Here is a 26,764-nt window from a genome sequence, read left to right on the forward strand (position 1 = left end):
GAGGCAAGTAATAACTGTATCATAAAAGCACTACATTTCCAAAAAGGAGAGTATAACCATCTGTCATTGACATTCATTGGCATTACCATCGACCTCCCCCCACCCCCCCCCAATCAATATCTTGGTGGTTACCATTGATCAGAAAGTCAACTAGACCAGCTGCATAAATACTGTGGTTTCAGGAACAGGTCAGATGCTACAATTCTATAGCAAATAGCTTGCCTCCTGACTCCCCAAAATCTTCCACCATCTGTGAGGCACAGGGCAAGAGTGTGATGGAATGCTTCCATTTTGCCTGGATGAGTTCTAGAGCAAAGCAGCATGCTTGATTGGCACTCCATCTGCCACCCTAAATATTCATTCCCTCCACTAATAGTGCACAGTGCTTATATACCGTTTACACGATGCATTATTGTTACTTGCTCAGGCTACTCCAATAAGAGCTATAAAGGTGGACTATAACCCACAGGTTTCTCTCCAGGTCACACACCACCCTGCATTGGAAATGGCTGTTCCTTCATCACTGGGTCTAAATGCTGGAACACTGTACTCAACAGCACTGTGAGAGTATCTTCTACAGAAGGAAGTGCAGCAGTTAAGAAGGCAGTTAGTTCACCACTAACACCTTAAGGGCAATTAGAGATGAGCAATAAATGCTGGCCTTGCCAGTTGCACCCAGATCTCCCAAATGAATAAAATCTATTCGATATTAATGAGTTCATGTGCCAAACAAAACAGAAGTTTAAAAAGCAGTAGTGTCTCATTTGCACAGTTGAATGTTTTGGAGCATTAATTTTGTTTGCAAAATGTCTTGTGTGAGAACTGTTAATATCTCTAGTCAATACAGAAGGTTCACATTTTCCATTTTGACTATAGCATTTGGCATTTGTAAAAAGGCAAAACTTGGACCTGTTTTGGATATTATATCTACATATTTATACCACTGCTGATGGGACTTCCTCAAGCCTCCTGTCATTGGTATGCCAAGTGTTAACAGAATCTTTGCATTATTAATTGGCTTCAGAGAAAAATCAAGATATTTATGTCCATTGTTCAAAAGTTTAGTGCAGCAGGATTTTGATGGGCAACTGTGAAATAAATCCAGCAATATTTTGTTGTTTGCATTCTGTGAAACTGTGGACAGTTGATTTTCCACATCTGTTTGTGATTCTGAGATTTAATTTTCCTGAAGACAAAGTCTCCCTGTTCTGCCGGAGCAATGGAATTTAGCTTGGAGATGGTTAAAAACAGTGCCCAGATCTCAGCAAAGGGCAGTGCAGTGAATGGAAAACATTTGAAAGTCATTATTTCTATGACTCTTCATCATAAAAACAGGCACATGCCAATAACGTGGGGGCCAGAACTTTTATTTAACCTGAACTGCAAAGTTGGTCTATTTGAAGTCTTGATGCCAACATTTTTCATTCAAGAATGAGTGGAATGGGTAAAAGACTGACTTTCACACAGCAAAAAAAATGACCTTTTTTTTAAATGGAAAGGATTTAGAAGATTGTTCTTTGGCAAGCTGTTTTGCATGGTGGTCATGTGCACTTCAAATTACTAGCACAGTGGGAGGGAATAGTTTCATAAAGTAACACGGACTTTTAAGCCTTGTTAACTGCTGGACATCTATGCCATTGTATCACCTAGATATCATGGGACTTGAGTTGTCTGTTTAGTTTACTTGTGGCAAAATATCTATTAACAATTTGTTGCAAGAGCAAAGGGCTATCAAATAGGATATTACCACTGTTTTTATAATCTAAGAATTTGCATATCATTTGAAAAAGTTCTGCCTGAACAGGACATGTTTTGCATTTGTGTAAGTAAATACCTAGAAATAACATTATGAAACCAATGGAAAACTTTAATCGAGCTAAACTTTCCTTTGTCCAGGGCATTTTGGGTTTAATAGTTGGAGTTCCATTTGCAACAGCTATTTAAAGTTGGGTAAGGGTGAAGCTAGCCTAAAGGGAGTATAGTACATCTTCTAATATAGCCACAAACCATTTTTTTTAAAAAGGATTTTCTGGAAAACTAGTAGTTTAGGACTCTTCTACCAAGGAGGTTCTGTAATGACCTTAGCTGGGCAACTTTGAACTTTGTCGATGAGTGCTCTTATCAGTTGGTAATGCTTCACTTTTCCTATATTCTGAACTGCTGAAATATGACACTTGTGAATTTTATGTCTTTTGAGATGCTTGCTAAGGTGTCAAGTAATTCCTCAATTTTGGCATTGATATGGGTTAGCTGTTTGCTTTTATTGCAATCCATGACACAGATGTTTTCCCCACTGTCCTTCTAAAGGGAAATCTGACTTTAGATCTAGTCAAGAACAAAATGATACTGATTAAAGCTGATAATAGAGCACTTTTCTGGATGTTACATGACCTGAAATACTAAGGGATAGGCTAAATTTTAATGGAACTACATTTTGGAAGAAGAACATGAAAGGTGGCTCCCACAATTTTGCTTGGTGCAAGCACTATCCTGTTGACTTCTGTCGATGTAGTGTGTTGTTAATTGATTGGAAATTTTTCTCTTCAAAATTACACCACAAAGCATGAGTAATCAATGCAGTTCTTTTTAAATTGTATCCTTTTTGCAGTATCTCTTGGTGATGTACCAGATGTGATCTTTAAAATCCCAACCAAATGCTTGTCTCATGTTTTAAGACCAAGTTTGATAGCATTTGTTTGAGAAAGGTAGATTGGTCACTCTAAATTGGGCATACCTCAACAAACATAAATGGACTGAACTCTTCCTGTAGTTAAATCCAATCCACGTCAGTTGAATCTTTCTTTTATCATCTGCATTGAGAACATCATTGGGAACAATTATTTTCAGTGATAGTGGGACTGTTTATGGAGACCTGAGAAATGACCTATCTCGTTTCATTTTGTGACCTAGTTTAATTTTTGCAGATGTTGCCAATGCTTCTGCCATGCTGTATGAAAGTTCATTAATAGAGAAAAATCACACATTGTGCTAATTAGTTTTCCACTGTGTCTTTTATTATTAACACTATATCTAGGAGAAACTCGGGCTGTTTAGGAAGAACCTAGCAGGGCAAGAGAAATTATCATTCTTATTACATTGCATTATGAAAACTTTAACTCAATGTGGCATCTTGTTCTGGTATGGGATTTATTTTCCCTGTGTGCCTGGACAACTGCAAAATAAATAGTGATTTCTTAGACACATTTTGTTTCCGTAAGCATGAATACTTAAAAATCCAGATGTACCCATTTATCCAAGAACTGAATAAATTTATCCAAGTCTGGAGGGGGAAAAGAAGCTACAAATGTGGGGCTCTCATGGTCCAGTTGCACGTACAGAACTGGCATGATAAACCGATTAACTTGAAAAGTGCATGAGCAGCTGTTTCAATAGGAGCAGGGGTACAGCTGGGATATTCTCTTGTGACCAGATTCTCTCAAGTGGAAGTTAGACATCTGTAACCTCCTTAAACTTCCTCGGTACAGTGTGTCTGAACACTTGCCAGGTTTTTGTTCTTTTGAACCGTAAGGGGAACATACTATAGAATAAACTGTTGCCTTCAGTTAACATACTATTTCATCCATTTCCTTGTACACAAAACTCTTCCACTTTCAGAGGAAACTTATTTTTAAAGTTGTTCAGCAGTATTGACTGGGTCTGCTGCTTCAAAAAATAATGAAATCACCCTTCATTGTATACCTGTAGCATCAGTAATACAGCATTGCAGAAATGTGTAATTTTCTAATGTATTTGGTATAAGATGCAGGATGAATAAATTTTGTCATCTTTAGTAAATAAACTTGTTTGGTAATAGCTGTGATATTTTCTTTGTGTCTCAGATAAATTCTTTGATTTGTATTCTTCCTTTTTTCCTTTTTCCATGTGAACCTGAAATAGAGGGAATGGTGTGCTGTCTTTGAAAGAACTTCATTATAAGAAAATAAAAAATAGAAAATCTATTGAACTGTTTTGTTTGAAAACTTCATTCTTTTTCAACCTTAGCTGAATGGGAACTGCTTTAGCTCTATGCCAGGGAGAGTAACAAGTCTGCCGATCATTGTGCAGTTCTACTCAATGTTATGGAAATGTTTGATTTTGATTTTTCTGAAATAACAATTTTGCGATGGTACTTCAGAACTGAGCATGGTGTTTCTTTTTAATCTGCTAATAGTGGAAATTTGCCAGACTTTTGCTATCTGTACCCTGAATGACTTGGGAGTAGAAGTGGAATTGAATGGTCTAGAAACGTATTTTGGTTTTCTGGATTGACCTTGTGCTGTTCAGCTGTTTCCTACGTAAAACTTTTATTTGGAAAAAGAAGTAAGAGAGGAACAGATTGTTCATTTGAATCGACTCTCTAGTGAAGAGTATAATGTGTGATATTTTAATTTGCATTATTCCATGATTATGTACTGAAGAAAACTATATGAAGAATTGTGTATATTCATTGCCAATCTAGATAAATAAAATAACCATCTTAACTACACAGCCCTATAAAATAATTTGGTCTCGAGCACATTATTGCACAACTTTAACATTTTTCTATAACATTTTCTATTTTTGTAGCAGTGTATTTTTTTTTAAACACCCAGATTTTGTGTGTTGCAACGAGTTTCATGTATAACCCCTTTTAACTAAGTGAGAATTGGATATAAAGATTTTTGTCCTCGGTAAGATGTGGACATTGCTGGTGAAGTCATAGGGAACTGGGGTTGTGGTGAGCTACCTTGAGCTGCTTCACTCCCAGAAGTGACGGACCACCCATAGTGATGTCAGGTAGGGAGTTCGAGTATTTTTATCTAGTGATGATGGATATCTATTTTGACATAGGATACAGCTTGAAACAGACCTTGCAGGTGATGGTGGTGTCCCAATTTATCTATTGCCTGTGTCTTTCTAGGTGGTAGAGCACGCAAGTGTGACATTTCCTTGCGGTGTAGCCCATGGATAGGACATGGTACAGCTGCGGTGCAGTAAGGGGGAAAGAGATGAATTTTAAGGTTGAGTTTAGGTGCTGACACCATTGCCTATTTCATCCTTCCAGGTTTTGAATTTTGGAGTGGTTTTGGAGCTATCATCAAACAGACAGATTGGGAAAATGACGCAGAAGATGACAATGGACTGAAGTTGGGTTTTGAGGAACTATGTGGGAAATTATTGGTGAAGGCAGTTTGAGTGTTGAGGGATAATGATGCAAGGGTCCATCACCAATGGTGGGATGTGAATTTGCACAGAAGTCATAGGTTGGCAGATGTTGCTTGTGAATTGGGAAATGATGTGGGGTATGGTTTCGGAAGAAGACTGGGGAAGACCATGCAGGAATTTAGAGAAGAGGGTGAGAATTTCAACAGCATTGTGGTAAGCTGTTTGACTCCATTGAAAAATGGTTAAAGTGGGTGTGATCTGTAAATGGGACTTGGTGCAGGATTTAACTCAAATGGTAATGTTCCAGATGAAGTGGAAATTCAGGACCCTGTATATTAAGGAATATCATGACCAGTCAGTGAAGGAGCATTTGGGATGATATTGAGAATCTTGACTCCATACATTGGGAAGTCATAGAAGCCCTGCATTAACGTGTAAGGAATGCACTACCTTGCGAACTATTCATTTGCCTACCCTGTCTGCATTTCCCACTTTGACCTGCTCAGTCACCTCAGAACCCACAAAGCTGGAGTGGAGCCGCGTCCTTGTTGATCCTGAGGTACTGCCAAAGATGATAGATAAATAATTTAAATGTGGAAAATGCTAGAATTAATATCTTGCTGGTTGGGTTTGGATTGTGGCACAGTTAAACAATGTAGCAGAGGTGTATGGAAATGGCCTGGAAGTATCAGAGAAATTCAGTTTTGAACTACCTTGAATCAAAGAACTACTGCTATGTTGTCTGATTTAAATAGGTACATAGGAAGAGTGTGGTCTGAGGGTTAAATATGTCATTCAAGACTAAATGCATGCAAGTGTCAGTTCTCAGTTCTGTGCTTGTGGTTCCATTGACCTCAGTGGAGTCATCTCCATTGGAGATAACTACAACTGGCAACAGAAAAGCTCACCTTCATTGAGTGTTATCCTCCACTTTGAGACTTGTTCAGCTGGAGAAAGTAGCAATTCATTTGTAATTTGGTATCAAATTGTTATGTGGCTAAAACTGAATTTCTAAAAAGATAATGGTGCTGTACAGTTAAGGATCAGAGTTTGTAATCACTTTTTTAAAAACCTAATTTTTAATAATTCCAGCAGAAGTCCCAAGCATGGATTTTCCTTTCATTTATTACATTTCGTATATTGTGGTTACACTTAGTTCTCCACATTCTTTCCTTTGGCAATATCACCTGGAAAACAAAATATGAGGGTGGGATCCACGTGTAATACAGACTGTTAGCTCAACTTAACCATCTCCACTCTCTACCCCTCCACTCTGTCTAAATTGCTAGATTGCTTGTCAGGTAAACATTAGATCATTGCTCAATCTGATTTGGCTGTAAAGTTCATTCCCTCCACTAGTGCCATTTTTCTCCTTGGCAGTTGTCTGAAGCTGAACCAGACCAGTAGTCCACTATGAACTTCAAAGTGCGTAGTTATTGCCTATTTTCATTTCCATAACATTTGCCATATTCTCCCTACTTTAGCTCATGTGCTCAAATCTTTGTCCATAATTTTGGCACCTCAAGACGTGACTGTTCCGTTGAAAAATTGTTTTTTAAAAAAAAAGTCAAAAATCTAAGGGGTATGTAATACCTCAACACACAACTGGCATTTATATAATGTATTTTAACAGTCGTCTCAGGAACTTTGAGTTTCACACTGAGCTGCAAAAGGAGAAAGTGCAACTTTTTTTTGCATCTTCTACCCTTTTGAAGGCATGTGCTCTTCTGAGCCTCCACTGCCCAGTTCCTAACTGAACAATTCCATTTACCCATCAGTCTTTTTATGTCTAATAGCCATGAGGATAATGGTTACTTTAAGGATAAAGAATAACATCATGTGGTTAATCATTGAAGACTGAATGCCACAATAAATGTTTTGTTTAGACATGGAACATCAAGTAAGTGAATGAGTGAAAATGGTGCATAGGTTGACATTGTTTCAGGAGGAACCTTGGGATACTACATTGGTGACAAAAATGGGATATATGCATGTCACAGGTTGTTGAAAGTAAGAATGGGTGAGTTTCCAATTTTGTGAAGGAATGGTAAAATGAAGGGCACTAAAACACTAAGATTAGCACAGACAAAAGGGAGTTCAATGAGATGACAGAAGTGGCACATAAGATGTATTGGAAAGTTCAGGGAAACACAGTAAGATGCAAAAGACACTTTGCATTTATGTGGAGAGTTCGGATATGTTTTTCAAGGCTAAGATGTATTGGTGTGTGGGTTAAGTGATGTGTAAGCACAAGCCAAACTCTTTAGCACCCAGCAACTTTTGAGAAAGCAATGCAAATTGCAGTCTGAGAAACATGAGGAATTTTGGTCTGTATAAGGTGCAGATGGTAGTTTATTGGGCAAAATTCGTGGAAGAGTTATGACAGCATCAGCTATATCTTCTCCATCAGGATCTGGTCAAGTAGGAAACCAGCTAATCATAAGAAACGTAAGGCACAGGCAAAACATGGGCAATAAATTACAGAAAGCTCTGTTACCAATATCAGGTGATAGCTTCTATCTGCCCATTTAAAGCAGCTGCTGTTACATAATTGCAAACAAATTGGACACCTGGCGTGAGTTTGCTGTAACAAGCAGAATGTAGCATACTGAGAATTGTGATCCATAGTTTGCTTTGAGACAAGGAAAGATGCCTACCATGGAGGTGCTATGAATACCACTTGAAGCTATAGATGTCATTGAGAAATGCATGTTGACTGATACTTGTGCCACAGAATACAATACGATAAAGAATGCAGCAAATTCATAACTGCCATTTAAAATAAATGGTCAGGACATTATAATCAATGTGGATATTGCAGTAGATATCTGTTACAGGTCAAAATAAAACTCCATAGGCTTAATTTTGGACAAACTCTAGAGAACTGTTGTGGACAGTCTAAGAAGTGAGGTGCATTTTGGCCCAAGGTAATAGCGATGTTGGGCTGAAATCAATGTGGCAGAATACACCTAGAAACTGAAGGTGTTAGGCAGGGACTGGGTTAAAGCATTTATGACCGATGCCTTTTTTAAGCTCAATGCTTGATGAAATAGGAAGACTGATCTTTTTCACCAGAATCACTTGCTTTACCTTTTGATTCAGCACAGTAGAAAAGAGATGAGAGAGAGAGCTGTTTCTTGCCTCCACTTGTACCATAAGCAGTGCCCAGTAGGTTAGTGCCAGGAAAGAGTGTGGCTATGTAGGAAAGCACAGCAGGGGCAGACAGCTGGAACATATAGTGTGAAAGCTACAGCAGAACGTGTAAGACAAGTGGGTCAGTTGTTTGGAGTAGAGAACTATAAAGTGTACAAAGAGCCAGTTGAGAGTGGAATGTTACTTAAAGTGACAACATCCCAAGGAAAAGTGGAAAATGATGGTTGTGGCTTTCAATGCTTGCAGAGAATCTAAAACAAGGGAAACGATTCAGAAATCCAATAAAGGTTCTCGGTGCCTTTTTTCGGATAAAGGACTGGTAGTCTGAGGTGCCCACTTCAAAACTGACTCTGGGTATGTGTATTTTGCAAGCAAAGAACATTTGGGTGAAATTGAAAGTGGGAGCATGACAGTGTTAGGGTACAGAAAGACTCAAACTTTGGAGTTGAGAAGTAAGGAGTAGCCATGCTGCAAGAGATGAATGGGGCCATATGTCTAAGAGAGTGGAATAAATGCTTCTCAAAGGACCTGCTGGGGTCTCTTGAGTTTTGGAAGATGACAAAGGCAGCAATAGCATGGGACAAGGCTGATTTGGATAAGCTGGAACAGAATCTGGGACCTAGCAGCTCTAATGAAGGAAAGGTTCACATCAAGGCTGACGGGGATCTCATACACAGCCTGAAGCAAGATCACAACGAGCACCAAAGTCTGAGGATGGTGTTTATTTTAAAGATTGCAGGGCAACTGAGACGTTGGTCCTTGGCCATATTGCTAACTATGGAGCTTCTCACAAGCATCAACCAATTATAGATGGAGTGGGACAACTTGAGAGGAGCGTGTATAGAATTCATCGCCTCAGCATTGGGATACAGGATGGACAGTGAATCACTGCAAAGAGAGTAGCTGGTTGAATGCAATGTTTGCCAATAGTTCCTTCACCTGGGAGTGACAATGGTTTTGAGATGTTTTGATGAAGGTGGAAACCAACAGAAGATTCTCCAGAAGGGAAGAAGAGATCAGATCTGCAAATCAAAGCTTCAAAGGGAAAGCAGTAGGGAGGAGCAGCACAAGTGATGGGCAATCTGAGAAAATGAAGTATGTTTAGATCAGAACTTGGAGAGTGCAGAAATGAAAATGAGTAAAGTGGATTGAAAGTACTGAGTGCACAGGGTTCATCAGAGGAGATAGGGATACTTGCAAAGATGTTAGCCTCGAACATATGAATTAGGACAATATCAATTGAAGATCTGGAGCAAAATGGGGATACAAAGCAAAGGGATGCCATAAGGAGGTTTTGGGAGAACTTAAATTTCTTACCAGTCCAGTTTCCATACTTCCTACTGTATTTCACCCATTTGTATCAAATTGATCAGCCAATTTCTTAGTGGTACATCATTACTGGTGTTACCAGCTTGCTTTCAGATACTGAGTACAAAAGAACCTGCAATGTGTTTAAGAGTTGAGTTTTTGTGTCTAAAGGTGCAACAATTTCTTGGATGTAACCAGATTTGCAAGCTTATATTTCCAAATGTAACCAAACGTACACATTTATAATTGACCTATCTTATTAGTGCATATTAGCATTCATTACAAATATTTGTTTTACCTGATGCTGTGTCTAAGTGAGTGAAAATGATGCTAAGCTCTAGACGAGTTTAGAAGAATCCTTCAACAGATGACATACTCAAACATATGCTACTCATTGTCTCCCAGTCTGATTTCACCTCTCTGCTTCTCCACCCGTCTCCCCTTCTCCATGATATTCCTTTGAACCTGTCCTAATTAGGTTATCAGCCCTAATGTCTCCTTATGCAGCTTGTTAAATTTTTTGACAACGTACTTAAGACTTGCCTTGTAATATTGTTGAAAGTGCTGTATAAGTACAAGCTATCATAGAACTTGTGTGTTTTAGAGTAAAAGCTGTGTGTGTGTGGTACGTCAGACTTTACAGGCACATGCTTAGTCAATAGCCCTGCTGGTCACTCAGTATGCCAGTTTGCAAAGTGAATGCGAACGAAGCTTTTACTGTAGTTTGTCCATTAGTTTTCCTGAATTTAAAAGTAGAAAAAAAAATTGATTTTTGCATGGCTCTTTGTGCGATCACAAGACATCTGAAAAAGCTTCATAGCAAAAATAGCACTTTCGAGCTGTCATGACTGTTTTAGGGATCTTTCTCTGCCTGTAAAATGATCCAACTCTAACAGCTGCAATTCATGTCTCATTGTTTTTAAGATTAATTAGGTTGTGTTTGCCCATATCAATTTGTACTAAATTCTGTTGAAACTGATGTTATTTTACATTAAATTTTTTTGCAGTATTTTAGAACTTTCCTTGTTCTGATATGTTGGATTTAAAGATTTTAAAGATTGTTATAACAATCCAACTTTTCCTGAAATCCCAAGGTTATAAGATTTTTACTATCATTTGTGCCAAGATGAAAAAAAAATCTTTTTTGTTTGAAAAATAAAACTGAATTTTCACTTTTTCTCTCATTCTTTCAGCTCAACCTCAATCCACTACAGCACTGGAACAGACTGAAGGGGAAACTGGCAAATTACAAAATAGCCACACAAGTCTGAGTAATGTAAATGGAATCCATAATGGGATCACACATGGGATTTCGGACCACAAAAAGCTCTCTGCTCCAGTCTCTCAGAAAGTGCACAGAAAACTCCAGTCAAGCCTTTCAGTTACTAGTAATGCTAGCAAAAAAAGCAAATTAAGCTCTACAAATTCTCAGAAACCAGCATCAACACCAGAAGGTACATTTAACCAACCAGAATTGTTCTTTTTTGCACACTTCAGTGTATATTTTAAATAATGTTATGGAACAGGCTTTAAGAGCTAACCACCTATCCAGGCTAACTTTTTTAAAAAGGCATGCTTTTATAATTCTTCAGAAGAAAATACTTCAGAATAATAGCATTGTTTTCTTAATATATAGCCAAAGAAGAATTTATTCGGTAAACTGTTGAAAGCAAATGAAAATAAATAATAGTTTCCTTGTGAGCTTAAGAATCATTTTACTTTGCTTGGCCATCCTGACCCACCAGCAAATAGTAATTGGATGTGTTCCAAGATAATTTGGGGATCTGAGATCATACAAATCTAGTTTCTTGCCACGTGATCATGGTATTTTAAAAGACAATGGTATTTTAAAATGCTGTACAACTTTTGCAAAAGCATTGAGCAAGTGTAAGCTAATCAGCAGTCCCCCTCCCCCATTTCCCCCATGCCTTTCCACCATTCTATAAGGGCATGGTTGATCTTTACCGTGATGCCACTTTCCTGCACTAAATAATATCCTTACCTAAAACTCTATCCATTATTCATCTTTGAATGTGCTCAGTGACTGAGCTACCATTGGCCTCATGGATAGAGAATTCCAAAGATTCATTACCCTCTGAGTGAAGAAATTTCTTCCTGCCTCTGTTCTGTACGGCCGATTCCTTATTTTGAGATGAGGACTCCGGATATAGATGCTGCAGCCATGGGAAATATCATCCCCACACCTACCCTGTCAAGGTCCTTAAGAATTTTATGCATTTCTCTCAGATTGCCTCTCCTCCATTCTTCTAGTCTTAAACTTGAGGCCCTGTGATTAATCCCACCATCCTTGGCCCCAATCTGGTGAACCTATTGTGAATTTATTCTCCCTTGTAGAGATCATGCAGTTTCAGCAGGGCCTTGTAAAATTGGTGCAAGAAGCCACTACTCTTGCAATTACTTGCAATATTCTATCTAAGCCTGTCCTTATCTGACAGCCATTCATAAGGATTTGAACATTTTCACACTTCAGAACTCTGATCTTACCCCGTCTCATCCCAGAGATCAACTAACTCGGAGCAGAATAAAATTTGACCTTGAAAATTGCCTGCCCAACTTTCAAAGTGACCTTACTGCTTTGGCACTATTAGCTCCCAGGATTTCTTTGAATATAAAAAGATCTGTCCATAATAAGAGAAAATCCACATTATTTATGCCCTTGCACAGAAATGGTTAGTTTGGCAATGATTGCAAAGTAATGGGCAAAATGTATTGGGTCAGAACTTGTTGTCTGTGCCCACCATGCGGGGAAAAGTGACATTGTCTCCAGACCTCTTGTCTTTATGCCAAGACCTTACACTGTTAATAATGTTTAATGGCTGTCCTACGTTAAAAGAAATTGTGTGGAAACAGCTTTCACTCCTCAGGAAGTGAGTCATCCTCGATCCCATGGAACTGCCTAAGAAGAAGGAAGAGAAAAATATGGATTTGCCATCTGCAGAATCCCTGACTTTAAAATTTTAAGTACTGTTTGATGTTAAATCACGAGGCTGTGCACAGAAGTGGAGCCTTGCATGACACAATGCGGTTACTTGGCTGAGCCAAATGAGCCTTGTCCATGACATGGTTGGAAAGAACTTTCGCACCTGGCAAAAAGCAATTGTACAATGAAAACACAAATCACCAAACACTGAAAACACAAACACGTACTTTGTTAAAATAAACTTAAATTATCTTTTTCTTGTCCCTGGCTTTGTACCTACTCCTGTGTATTCAAATAAACTGGCTCCTGTGTTCTTGCACCATGTCTAACCAGGCTTGCAGCTTCCTTCTCAATCTTCTGGTAGTTTGCTGAAAGTTTGTGCTTCTCCAGTGTTCTCCATGAGGACACGTTAACTCGGGGAAATTACCAGTAGAACTTGGGCAGCAAGTGTGGAAGTTTCAAACCTCCTGATATTTGGGGCAGTTGCGTATAGGGGGCTGGTTTGACACAGAACTGCTGGCATTTCTCAGCAAGTTCTTGAATCTTGATTGATCCAAAACCTACTGCATTTTTGCCTTATTTTTCAATAGTATGGATTATTAAAAATGAACCTATGACTGGATTGTATCTAATAATCCAATCCATGGCATTTTTTTGGTAGGTAGATTTAAGAGCGCCTTAAAGTGATTCCATACTGAGTTACAATGGTTTATTTTGCACAGCTAACATAATGGTAGCTCTAGTGTAGAAGTTGCTCCCTTTTGTGTCTATTTACAGAATAAAAAGTGAGACTAAAAAGGATTTTGGCATTAATCTTCCTGCATTACAGTAAATAGCCTGGGTAGCTGCCCAAATTTGGATTTTAGTCCCCTTGTGCAAGTAAATGAGGAAACATACTATCTGTTTTACAATCTTCCAGAAACTAGTGGAGCAGAATCTGGGAATAGTCCAATTGGAATTCTTGGCTGGTGCATCCAAGCACCAATTTCAGGCCTCCTTTCAACATTCTGGATTGTAAATCCATCACTAGATATGCATCTGGAAAAGGATGATTACCAATTTCCATGCACACAATTTGTTTAACACAGAAATGAGTTGAATAAATGTTTTCAGTCTCAATTGTTCTTTCCACTGTCCTATGATTTTAAATAATTGGACAGTGCAGTATATATTGCAGGTGTGGTAACATAATCTGTCCTCAAAGACCAAATGCAGATGTGCACTATGTGATTGGAAATACTTAGGTGGTGATAGTGAGCATTCCAAGGATACTTGAACACTGATCAAATGAATAAAAGAGATTGATGTCATTTTTGCTGCAATTTTTAAACTTTTTTGAAGTACAGTTGGTTTTCAAGTTGTACAGTTATACAGCATGGAAATAGACCCTCAGCCCACTGAGATGTACTGAACGTCAATCATTACTCCCTATTCTGCCCTCATTCTACTTAACTTCCTCCTGGACTCTTCTTATATCAGGGGAAATTCATAGGCCAATTAACTTGCAAAGTTAACTTTGAGAGAAAAATGGAGCACATGGAAAAAGTGCATGTTGTCATGGAGAAAATGTGCAAACTCCACACAGACAGCACCAGAAGTCAGGATTGAACCCAGGCTGCTAGAGCTGTGCCACTGTGTTTGTTGTATATGTACCAGAATAGCTGTAAGAAATTTGAGTTTGTCTTAAATATTTCCTGAATTCAGTATATGCTATATAATTGTGGGTTTTCCCATGTCAGCCAATACATAATCCAGTGCCATTCCTGTAAAAGGTAGGAATGTAGTAAAATTATTTCTTAGATCAGAACTGGACATGTTGTATTTCATATGTACCCTCATGTTCATTTCTCCAGTGTTTTAATTAGTTGATTAAAACTCTTCAGTGAGATCAGTCAAATATTATTGCTTTGTTGTACAGACAATTGCTGAATGTACAGAGTGCCAGTTATTATAGTCAAATTCCCTTGCATCAAGTTATTCCTGAGAATAAGAAAAATATTAAACTCTACTGAGATATTCCAGTTAATGGGTTAAATATGGCAACCTTTCATCATCTTGCAGAGCAGAGCTTGCAGAGATTTGATCAACACTGGTCTTGCAATAAATTTCAAATTTCCTTTTTCTTTCAACCTTTTGGAGGATCATTTTGATTGGCTTGTTGTTCAAAGATGGTGGGCAACCTCTTACCCAATAAGATTCAACAGAAGACCTATCAACACTGGCTGTATTCCAAGAGTATGTTCTTATCGGAGAACTGCTTGCTGGCATTAGTGTGCATTACCTACTTCCTATATCCATAATGGTAAAGTGTAGTGGAAAATGATATACATTTCTTCCGTGCCATGGTAGCTTCAGTGAATTTTTGTATCCAGCTACCTAAACAATGTGGACATGAATTTTAAAATAAATGTACTTCTTGTGAAAAAATGATCAAAAAGTAAGCAATTGTTATATTTGATATCTAGGACAATTGATATATCTCTCATATTTACTTGCAGCATAAATGGAAGCCATTTGGCCCAGTGAGTCTATGCCAGCTCTCATATCAATCCCATTTTCTCTCTTTTCTTTCCCCCCTCCCCCCTAAACTTATTTCCCTATAAACTATTATCTCTTTCATACCCATCAACACCCTTCTCATTCCCCTGCCGACCACCTACAGAAAGGATAATGTGCGGGAGCCAATTGACCCACCAATCAGCACATCTTTGGGAAGTGGATGGAAACCAGAGCACCCTTGGCAAATAAAGATCAAGTTTTTAATTTGCATGATCTCTTTTTGTTTCTGCTTCTGGCTACATTTGATTGTTGGGGATTTCCAGAATTTTGTTCTCTTCTTTATGCAGAAGATGTAACATTGAAGCTGCTGTACCTTGTGCTCTTATTCTGAATTTTAGTTCCAAGTGGAGTACAACATCCAGCTTCCACTGCACTGCGCACACAATTCAGCGGACTGAGGGCGAATTTTTACCTTGCTTTCTCCCTCTGCCCTAGACTAAATTATACAGGAACCTGGCTTAATTGGGCAATGTCCCACAATTTTAAATCCTCTTGATTGGAATGTGGGGAGAATAAAATGGGTTGGGGTCATGTTAGTGTAAAAATGGGTGCTTGATGGTCAGCTGAAAGGTCTGTTTCTATACTTTACTGTCAATAACTCTGACTGTGACTCTTGCTGCCACTGCTAAGACTGCAATGTCTCAACCATAACTATGGACAATTAAGGATTTTAAGTTTTGACCTAGTATAAATTTAGTTTTATTTTCCAATCCAATGTTTCTGGAATGAAGCAGAGGGAGCATTGCATTGCATTCAGTTGTTAATATAAAGTGAAAATTCATTGAAAGGTGCTCAGAGGGTTCTTTGACTTGATGGTATACTTAAAAGTCTAAAACATTGAGAATTTAACTGTTGGAGAAGGAGTACTATACGCAAGTGTCAAGCTGTGACCGTGTTCGAAAATATAGTCTTGTCACCTCCAGAGAAAGTCTCATCACTTCTGCCTGATTGTCAGTGGAATTACTATTGCCAAACTTTGCATCACTTTCCTGGAAGGAAGAGAGTGTGGGTCTGTAGATCTTGTATGGATCAACCATACAGACTTTGTAGCTTCAAGAGCAATTCAAATTCTAGCTATTCTGTGGCGACTAGGTCACCTATCTATCTAAAGGCTTTCCATAACCTGCAAGGCATGAATAAGAAATCTGATGGAACTTCCATCCTCTTGCCTGGATGAGATGAGGGCAGTGCTCGAGTTGTTTGGCATAATCCAGGCCAAAACCACTTGCACAATTAGCATTCTATTCACCACCCTAACAGTACCCTTCATCCATCAATGGCACATCAAAGTTGCAATCTGTACAATTTACAAAGTGCAGGAACTTGCCAAGGCTTCTATGCTTGATCTGGATCTGTATACCTAGAAGGGCAAGGGCAACAGGCACATAAAAATGTCATACACATCATGACTTGGAAGTACATTGCTGGTTCTTTATCCTCACAGGGTTAAAATTGCTGAACTCCTATCTAACAACACTTACCTTCCCCAGAAGGACTGAAGCAGGTTGGATGGTGACTGAGTTCCATCTTTTGAGGGGCAATTAGGGATAGGTATTAAATATTGGACTTGGTTGTGAAACCACTTCCTGTAGTTTTCTTTAAATAATAAGCAAAATTCACCTATCAAATAGGCACTGTCATCCAGATTCTACATTCCTAAAAGCAGAAACTCATGTTGTGCAAACCCATAGCCTTAAAGAGAAGTATGTCTTGCTTGCTTAACTCTGTGCTGCTCATCAAATGGCACTCAATGGTGCTTAATTCATATGATACTGTGCATATTTTTGAGGCATAACTAGGTGTTCATTTTTTTTATTTTGATCTCTGCTAGGGTTCATATTTATGTTGCGTAAATATAAAAATCTCTGAACTGGATCCCTTCCCTAGGTTTAAAATATATGGGATTAATCAAATGCTTAGTTAGCTCCTTTTCTAATTTGCATTTAAACGGAGAATAGTCTGTTCAGTTTCTGATCTGCATTGAATAAAAATGTGATTTATTCATATGTGCAAATTTCTCTTTCGGTTAAACCATAGCCAGTAGTTTATTTTACCAGTGCCTTATTTGCATTTAATAATAGAGCGTGAGAGTAATTTCCTGAATTCATATTTAACCAATGAAATGCCAGTTAACTCCTGTCCTTAGTGTGTTGTTTTTTTTGTTTTTTTTCGAATCACTTCAGGTTTAGTGAAGCTAGAAAGTACATTATAGTGTTTTAATCGATGTCATGAACTTGGATAATACCTGAAAGTGGAGATAAATTGATGAGTCAATTACTGCTTCTGCCTTCGGGGCCTAACAGTCAGTTATATTAACGATAATTAATAGGCTTTAGGGAGCAACTAATTTTTCAGGAAATCCAAACAGGATGTACAAGGCACAAAGGAAGTGAGCTGAGGACTCTTTGAAATAGCATGTTAATGACTGCATTTTTTCATAAAGAACAAAATCATCGATTGCTGGCCTTTGTGGACTTAATATTCTAATGTTTTGAGGTAAAAATTAATAGATTCATGTGAATTTGTAAAATAATTAAATATTCTAGGATCTCCAGAACAAAAATATTCAGAAATTTTATGCTTTTTGTTTTGTGGAACCTTTTCTGCCATAATGATTTATATCTGAAAGAAAAAGTTACTAGAACTACATTCATCACTGCTTTATATTATGGTGAATTTCCAGATTGCAGGTCCTTGCACATACAGTGTTTAACACTTGGGCACAATTTTGCCCACCTCAAATTGTATGAAATATACTATCTGACAACTGTGCTCTTTTCCCCACTGCCCCCCTCTCCCATGTTTCTATATTCCTGTGCTTTATAGTCCCATTGGCTGAACTCTATTCAGGTATCAGCCATAGTGAAGTTGGCAGTTGCAGTTATTGTTCTTTCATGCTGCTAAGCAATGAATGACAATTGTCATAACACCTGTACCATTGGCGAGTCAGTGAATTTGAATTTCTGCTTGCTTTTGAGTAGTAAGTTAAAAGTGAAATGTAGGGTACAACAGGGGGTGCTTCTGAAATCGGATGTGCAATGTGTGAAGTACCCCGAAGCAAACTCATTGCTGCATCGAGTATGACCAACTGCAGCTGGTGGTGCTGGCAATATTTAAGAGGAAATGTCCAGTCAGGGCTTAGCTTTCTGATCACACATGTGCTCAGACCGAAGTAGGATGGATATTGCAGATCTGCGTAGGTGGTTTTACCTTAACTGTCAGAAGACTGCCAAGGTGTGATAGATTGGTGGGTGTGCACTGTGCCTTACTTTACTCTCATTGAAGTCATTGGAATATAATATGACATATAAGGTCAGCATTTCACCAAGCCTAAGGGTTTCCTAGTCAGTGAGTTAGGATTAATTTCCCCTGTTTTTTTTAACCTCCTACTGATTTGCCTTCTATCTATTCAAGTGATGTAGGAATGGGGGAAGATAATTTGCAGTATAGTGCCTCTTCTGCATACACCCCTCGTGGGTGATCTTGCAATCTTAAACAGCATTTTGGTATCTACTTATTTTAGACTCAAAAAAGTCTTTTTTCCTTTTGAGATCCCATAGGTTCTGTAATGGAGTTCTGTTAATGAATTACTCTAATCAATGAAAATTGGCACTTATTGGTATCAGTGTAGGACCTACTTAGCACTAAATTAAATTTACTGCTTGCCTGTGAGCAGTTGGATTAGAACAATATGTTGATTGGTGGTAAATATGGAGTGGCTTTTCCATGCCAACTGAGTTTGTGTTTAGATCTGTCTAGAGTAAAATTTAAATTGTAGTTAATGGGTAATGGATTGCATTAATATGTTGATCCATAGATCCGCTGCCTGTGGGATGAATCCTCCCTTATATCACCTAAGGGGACTCTTGATGTGTATTGAGGCTGCAAAATTCAGTTCCTTTTCTATGGCCAATAGGTTGTCAAATCAGTGATTGTGTTGTGGGTCATCTTAGAGTGAGAGGTGTGCTTTACCATTGTAATAGAATGGAAGAAGCCTTATTGTACATTTGTTATTTAGTGTGCATGATCTGCACAACTTTGGGACACCAAATGGAAAATATTGATCTAGATGTTTGTTCTTGTAAAACCAATTGTTTGTTGTCATTACACCATCAACCTGACAGTACAGGAAGAGTCAATGCCAAAATCCTAAGGTTGAAATCAGTGATTCCCTACTGTTTCTTGAAGTAAGTTATTTTGCAACCTTCTCCAATGTAATTGAGAGAAATCGGTCCTCTGATGAGAACTTAAGGTACATATGAACTAATAATGCTGTAAAACACACTGAAAATATTATCATTTTACATGAGATTAAGTGAGTTATTAATGCCATGGTAAGTCACAGTAAGTGTTGCACCACTTTTGTCCCTTTGAATCTAATTTTGTATGTGTGGGTTTTAATTCCCTTGGATAAATCAAAATGTAATAAACTTGATTCTTAAAGTTTGACATTTTAGCTTCTACCTTGTATATATTCCAATCTTAATATTGTGCTCTGTAAATTTTTTTGTTTAAGTTAAAAATTTGTACTTTTAGTTCCTTGTTGATGTCTGAGAATTCTTCAAATGTAGTTGCCCTACTTGCCAAATGACATGATCGTTATTGAAATCCAAGGATCCTGTGAGAACAGTTGTGATGCACATAAGGGAAGCTCAAGTTACTGAGCTGACCAGGTGCTTATGGGAAGTTTTGGTCAGTAATAGGCATTGTTGCTTCTTTACTGGTTGCATAATCCAGGCCATTAATTTCTCTAGCACTGGAAACTTCCACCTTTTAGAGAGCAAATAACACCTGAAATCATCTTGATTGTTATTTCTGCTCCTATTAAGTTCTGCATTGTAGTTTTTGCTGACATGGTCTTCTTGTGAAGAGGGCAATGTTATCTGATTAGAAGCTGTACTTTTCTAGTCTTGTTTAGTTTGGTGTTTTCTCACAATGTTAATCTGGAGGGCCAGTTGATGGATGGTAAAACATGATTTGGATTTGTCACCTTTAGTTGAAGCTCCAGCTAACTGTGGAAGGTGCCATTCAGTTGTTCACCATAATTGTTGAATCGGAAACTTGGAATATTCATTGTGATATACACTTGTCTATTTTAACATTGCAAGGCTCCTTACCACTATTCTTTTCTCTATCCTACACGAGGCTAAAATCAAATATTTGAATCAAAAACATAATGTATTTTGTACTTTGCAGGTCAGGCACCTGTGAAGAGAGGAATGCATTAACATTTCAAGTCAGTGACTTGAAGCATTAACTCCATTTCTTTACCCACAGGTGCTGCCTAACCTTAAGAGTATTTCTAGCACTTCTCTGTTTTTGATTTGGGTTTTCAGAATATTTTGCTTTTGTAGTAGGCATGTGAATATTTGACTTGCGTGTTGCAGTATAATATGGATGGAAAAGATGGATTGAAAATATGCATAGGGACATTTTTGAATAAATGTGCTTTTTTCAGTGAAGCTGTATTTACTTTATTGACTTTGTTCAAACCTTTCTCTCTGCATCAGACTGCTGTGCTTCTTTGGTTCTGGCCTGTCTTTTCTGTCACTGCACCGAGCTCACCCTTGGCCTTCTTCAGGTTTGCTCCTTCTGTCAGCATGGTGTCTGTGATTCCTGCTGTGATTGCTGTGGCTGTTGCTGCATGAGCCTTCAGGAGACTCCTGCTGAGGATCTCAACTGTGCCTGTGACTTCGATTTTACACTCTTTGATTCTTGCTGTGAGGCAACTGAATGTCTGGAAATTTGTTTCGAGTGTTCTGAACTCTGCCAGCATGGCTAGCTAAAATCGACCAGGACCAAGGTTTGTGTTGTATATGTGATGTTATACTAATGTCTTGTTCAATCTTAAACTAGCTGTTAAGGGGAAAAACCCTTGAATTTGATGCTGAAATGTATAGTTCAAAGTTTAAATCTTTGCTTTGCTTCCTTCAACTTGTATACTAAAACCCATTTATCTTCAAATCGGGCACATCCAAGAGTTGATTTTGGACTGTTTTTAGCTTGACAGCTATAACTTTCAAAACTGCAGTTAACTTGGGTAAATCATATTTCTGTCCTCCTTTAGCAAGTTTGTGCAAGTCCTTTGTGTAAAATTTCTAGTTCTATGGAAGAAACGTAAAACTAGAATGTTAATACAAATGATCAAGGAACTAGATGATGTAGTGGGTTAAAGATGTGATCTTCACATTTACCTCCCAAGTTCAAACTGAGCCCAGACTCCTGAGGTGAATAGATGTATCATCTGCAATGTGCAGGGGTCCTATGTAAAATGAACTCTCTCTCATGTTTAACCTTCACGGACCTACAGCCCAATAGCAGCTTAGCACAATTCGAAAATGTGCATGAAGTGTTGCTGGGGTGAAGTTTTATAAAGTGTCTTTATATTTAAAACAAAGACAGTTTAAGTTAACATTTTGAAACTTGAGCAAAAGCTTTAAAATTTAAATGAAAGGAACACCAGCTGGAATTGAATTTGCAGTTCCTACTTGACTTTACATCCCTAGTTGGATTTGAGGTATGTTGTTGATAGTTTTCCCTTGCTGTGCTGTGGCTGACCAGGAAGTGTTTGTTTCTGACCCTGAAGTACCTAAATATAAAGCATTATGTTGGCCAACACAAAAATAATATGACCTAAATTCAGTCACTTAATTTCTTGGAATGAAATTTGGAGGGCATTTAGCAGTCATGAGTGATTATTGTTTAATGTGCAGATTTCAATATAGCCAGAAATAAAGTGCAGAATCCTTGAAGTAGCAGGTCAGGTAGCATCTGTGGAGGGGGATAAAAGGAATTAATGTTTTGGATCAATGATGTGTCAAATGAAAGGCTGCTATCAAGAAACAATAACTGCTTCTGTGATCATAGATGATACCTATCCTGCTGAGTATTTCCATCATCCAGATGGTTTTATCCTTCAGTAGAGCTATCTTCTCATCTGTTTTCTATTTAAGACCATTAATTTCAGTGTTTGCTATAGATCATCACCAGTGTTTCAGCATGCCATGCTAACTACGATTCTAAAGAACTCCATCATATTGATCGATTTGAGCCAAACAGTTGTACATTGATGTATAACGTTTTAGGACTATAAAAGACATTTGAAAATGTTGGGAAAGGCTTTTGAGCTTATTGCTATAGCAGTCAGAAGTACTTTAAAGCTTGACAGTCCTACAGTTTTGATTTTTTTAAAGTTTTTAACACTTCAAACTAACAACATGATTTTTTAAAAAAAATGAAACAAAAGTGGTGCTTCAGTCTCTATCACCAAGGCAAGATTTTATGTCAATGTAATATTGTGTCCAGTTTTGTTTCTGTGGGGTGGGATGGGTGTGAATGGTGGTGAGGCAGTGTGATGAGGCATGCAGCAACAGAATATTGAGTTTCTTAGCTATTTCTGTCAAATGTTACCTATATTAATGATTGCAATAAATGAAGTATGGTGTTAGGAATAAAGGATAGTTTGATCTAGCCTTGCTTTAATGTGACCTGCTTTTCCTTCCCTTTCTTTCCCATTTTATAATCTGTTGGATGGATGGCGATTTACACTTGAAGATGGTTGTGTGCATTGCATTCTTGCCTGCCTATTCTGCGAATTCGTCACCTTTTGCAACATTATTCTGGGACAAGCTTCATGCGGTATCTGTACATCTGAAAACACTTGCTGCTGTTGTGGACCAGATGACTTTGGGGATGACTGTAACTGCCCGTGTGACATGGACTGCGGCATAATGGATGCCTGCTGTGAGTCCTCAGACTGCTTGGAAATCTGTATGGAATGCTGTGGGATATGCTTTCCTTCGTGATCATCTGAATTAACATGATCTTTAAAACAAGGTTTAAAAAAATATAGAGATAATGGAGATAATGCCTCTTCATGGACATGAGGTACCAATGTGCTGTGATTATTCTCAACAGACCAGATACACTCAAGCTTTTACATTGGTATTAAAAACAATTACTGTGGAAATGTATATCATCTCTGAACTAATATGGGCAATAGATCTGGCATGTTTATTTGTTAAATGTGCAGTACAACTTCACAATTAAAGCTTGCAAATTTTGCTTTATTATTAGGCAAAGATGTTGCTGTGGAATATTGTACATGTCCATGATCAGATAACGTATAGTTTCAAAACCCAGAGCAATTCCTGCACAAACTTTTCTATGTATTAATGTTTTGTATTGTTATTAAACATGTTTTAAGTAATAGGATTGTACACTTAATGGAGTTCACAATCCAGGCTAGTAGCTTTCTGTCCTGATTTTTTTGTTCTTGTTTTAATTCAAATGAGAGGAAGGGGTTTGGTTGCTGATTCTACTAAATTATTAATTATATGCACATTAATATAAACAAAGTGTGTAATCTTTGTGTTTAGTGCCTTAATTTCAAAAACAAATTTTGTAAATGCTTCCTTTTTGTTGTATCCAACAACAGGAACAATTGTTACAAGTCTTCATCTCTGCTTATTTTCCTGAATGAATTGTTTTAAATTATAAATTTACTTAAGCATACCTGCATGGGGAATTGGGAGGGCTTTTGAAAACACATGTATTTCATTAATTTAAGATCTTTACTTTTTTCTGGAAACTTATCGAGTAGAATCGCAGTGAACCAAATGAAGTTGAAAAGCAATGCAGCATTGCACGATAGAAATATTTACCTTGGGGAGGGGGGGGGGGGGAGAAAACAAGTTGTGTTTTAATTTGTATGTAGCTTCTCTTTCTGAGAGAAACCAAGGCTGACCATATATTTTTATAGCTTGTTTTTTTTTACAGACTAGAGCATTGGTCCAAGCCATGTACTTAAAACCAATCAAGACAAATTAAAAATAAAATAATTAGATTCAATTAAAACATTGGTTACATTTTATTCAAAATGCATGAATGCATAATCCAGTTAACCTATTGAATATGTTGTGCACATTTTGTTCTCTTAATGATAATAACTTGAAAGATTTGCTTCTGATTTTAGTTTTATGATGGAAGAGATGAATTGAGAACCATGTGGCAATAGGTTTATGATTTAACAGAGTCCTGAAAGAATTTGTTCAAAGGACATTGTCTTGAACGTACATACTTTCACATGTACACAGCTTTGCTAAACAAGTTGCGTTTTGCCATCTTAAATTGTTGCCTTATGGGAGAATGATGGAAATTTAATTATGTGATTTAGATTTGGAGCTTGACTGCACACCTCAATCAAAGAATATTGGTATTTATCATGACATCTGACTTGTTATCACCTTTGAATTTGAAAGTTAGTTTGTAGGTAGAATGGGGGAGACCATTATTTGGTGTTCCATATTTTAATATATAATTAGGTAAAGATTTACCATAGTAAAAGTATACATGTGTATTGCAAAGAAGTCAAAAATACCATAAATTTTTGTATATATTGTACTTTCATGAATTTGTTATGAGTAATAAGGTTCTACATGATCAATGTTTTCATAATTTTGCCTCATGGGAAGTTGGGCTAGTTCCCTCAGGCCTGTGAATTCAGAAGAAACATCATCCTAGTATAACTACTTGAATTGGAAGTGAGAGCTTGGTGGAAGTTGAGCGAAATGAGCTCCACTTTTGAATGAATTGTTCCCAGTTTAATCAAAGGAGTTATGAAGTTTGCAAAAATGTTGCAATATTTGCTAATTTGCCTTCCCTCACTTTATTAACAAAATACTTTCAGCCTGCTTGTGGCTAGTGGCATAGCAAAAGACTGCGCAGAATTTACAATGGAATCCAGTTTGGTTTTTGAATTTGGGATGCCCAAAGTCAGAGTAGTTCAGAAGAAATGTTTCCAATTGACAACAGATTGATTCCATATGTGGTGTAATCTGTGGTGGGTTTACTATTCATCAGAGTAAGAATTGGAACACAATGGCTTTAGATTGTAAATTCACTTCTGAATATCTAGAAATTGGATTACACCCATTTTTGGAGTGCTAATAATGTGAGATTCTTTCCAGTGAACCATAATGCCAAATTGGGGATCACTTGGTGGGGGGGGGGGGGGGGGGATATCCTGGAATATCTGTGCATTACCTGTGATTTCCTCCCTTTTCAAGTACCATTAAAACCTGATCACAGTTAAACAGGCAGGCGAATTATCATTCAGATGCTGACTCATGGGAAGAGCTTTTGCCATAGGAGCCATGGATCGCCATGAAAATGAGAGAAGGGGGAGAAGGCAGTAAAAGGGCACAAGTCTCCAGATGGAGTCCCCTTCTTTGACACACAGCCCAAGTAATCACAGGCAGTGGCAGAGTTGGGCCACAGAGGTAAGTACAACCTAAAGTTGTTGATTCATCAATGCTTTACTCTGCTCAGGGCAGCAGGCAATAAAATGTGTAATAACTTGAAATAACTGCATAGATGGGAAGAAGGTGACAAAGTGCTTGGGAGTCATTCCTGTGCTCAAACTACCTTGTACCTGAACCTTGCAGAATAGAAATGTGTAAGGTGCTCTTTGTTTCAGCATTTACCTATACCACCTGTTGGAGATGTAATTGGATTCCTTCACTGGATTTTCACTACATTGTGTTGTCTGTGGCCATGAAGGTCATTGTGGCTATAATCTTTTCATGCAAACTGCTTTTGGTAATGTTATAACGTTAATTAGTTGCACACAGGAATCCAGCAGTTCACAGATGCATTCTTTACAGGGTAATGGTTCATTTTCTTACCCCTGCAGCTATTTGGGATAAATGAGTGCTGCTGGGTTCCTGGAGGTTGGCTAGTGCCCTCTGTTTTCTACCTACCCAACTCCCTACATTGTTGATTCTCAATAGGAAATACTTCAGATTGTTCACTGTTCAACTTTTGGTCCAAGTGGCTGGTTATTATATTGACACCCAACTTAGAAAAATGTTTTCTGACTTGGAAATATACTGACTGCCATCTTTGTAATTTCATAATCTTAAAGTGCAGAATTTCCTAGCAGAAGACATACTTTGCTTTGCACCAGTGATAAATTCCTCCCTTTTATTACATTCAGATTACTGGGCAGAAGCCTGGCTACTGGAGGACAAGGCACATCTTGTTATAAGAGAAGATATCTTTATTAGTCACACGTACATTGAAACACACAGTGAAATACATATTTTTGCGTAGTGTTCTGGGGGCAGCCTGCAAGTGTCGCCACGCTTCCGGCGCCAACATAGCATGCCACAACTTCCTAACCTGTACGTCTTTGGAATGTGGGAGGAAACCGGAGCACCTGGAGGAAACCCATGCAGACATGGGGAGAACATACAAGCTCCTTACAGATAGCGGCCGGATTTGAACCCGGGTCGCTGGCGCTGTAAAGCGTTACGCTAACCGCTACACTACCGTGCCTGCCCAAGTGATCTCTGATTTCACCCATGCCTGCAATCCTGGGATAAGTCAGCCAATGTCAAGGGCTCTCAGAAATCTGCTTCTGAATGATTTGGGTGGGCATTTCAGTGAGATGCCAGTAAGGGTGAAAATTGCTTGCTGATTCATGCAATACATAGGAGTATTACCTGAGAGTTTTCTGAGTAAGAGACAGAAAATGCGGAGTAATTTTTCATAGCAGCAATGCTAGAGCTTTTAAGTTAGGAAGTTATTGAGGAGAGATTCTCCTCTCATATTCACCCTCTCCCCAGTGCACACCACTCCTTCTGACCTAGATCTGGC

General features: G+C 38.1%; 1 protein-coding gene across 3 annotated transcripts in view; it reads left to right on the forward strand.

Annotated features, from left to right (window-relative positions):
* Positions 1-24,037, forward strand: part of mdfic (MyoD family inhibitor domain containing) — a 38,321-nt gene extending 14,284 nt beyond the window's left edge. For 2 of the 3 annotated variants that reach the window (XM_052030330.1, XM_052030331.1), the window contains exons 4-6: positions 10,800-11,060; positions 20,617-20,909; positions 22,661-22,789. In XM_052030330.1, coding sequence (XP_051886290.1) covers positions 10,800-11,060; positions 20,617-20,888 — 533 coding nt within the window. In that variant the 3' untranslated portion in view covers positions 20,889-20,909; positions 22,661-22,789. Of the gene's footprint in view, positions 1-10,799; positions 11,061-20,616; positions 20,910-22,660 lie in introns of all 3 variants that reach the window. The other variant, XM_052030332.1, reaches the window with a different exon arrangement.
* The last annotated feature ends 2,727 nt before the right edge of the window (positions 24,038-26,764 follow it).

This window comes from Pristis pectinata, chromosome 15 (genome assembly GCF_009764475.1).
Source record: "Pristis pectinata isolate sPriPec2 chromosome 15, sPriPec2.1.pri, whole genome shotgun sequence".
Lineage (NCBI taxonomy): Eukaryota > Metazoa > Chordata > Chondrichthyes > Rhinopristiformes > Pristidae > Pristis > Pristis pectinata.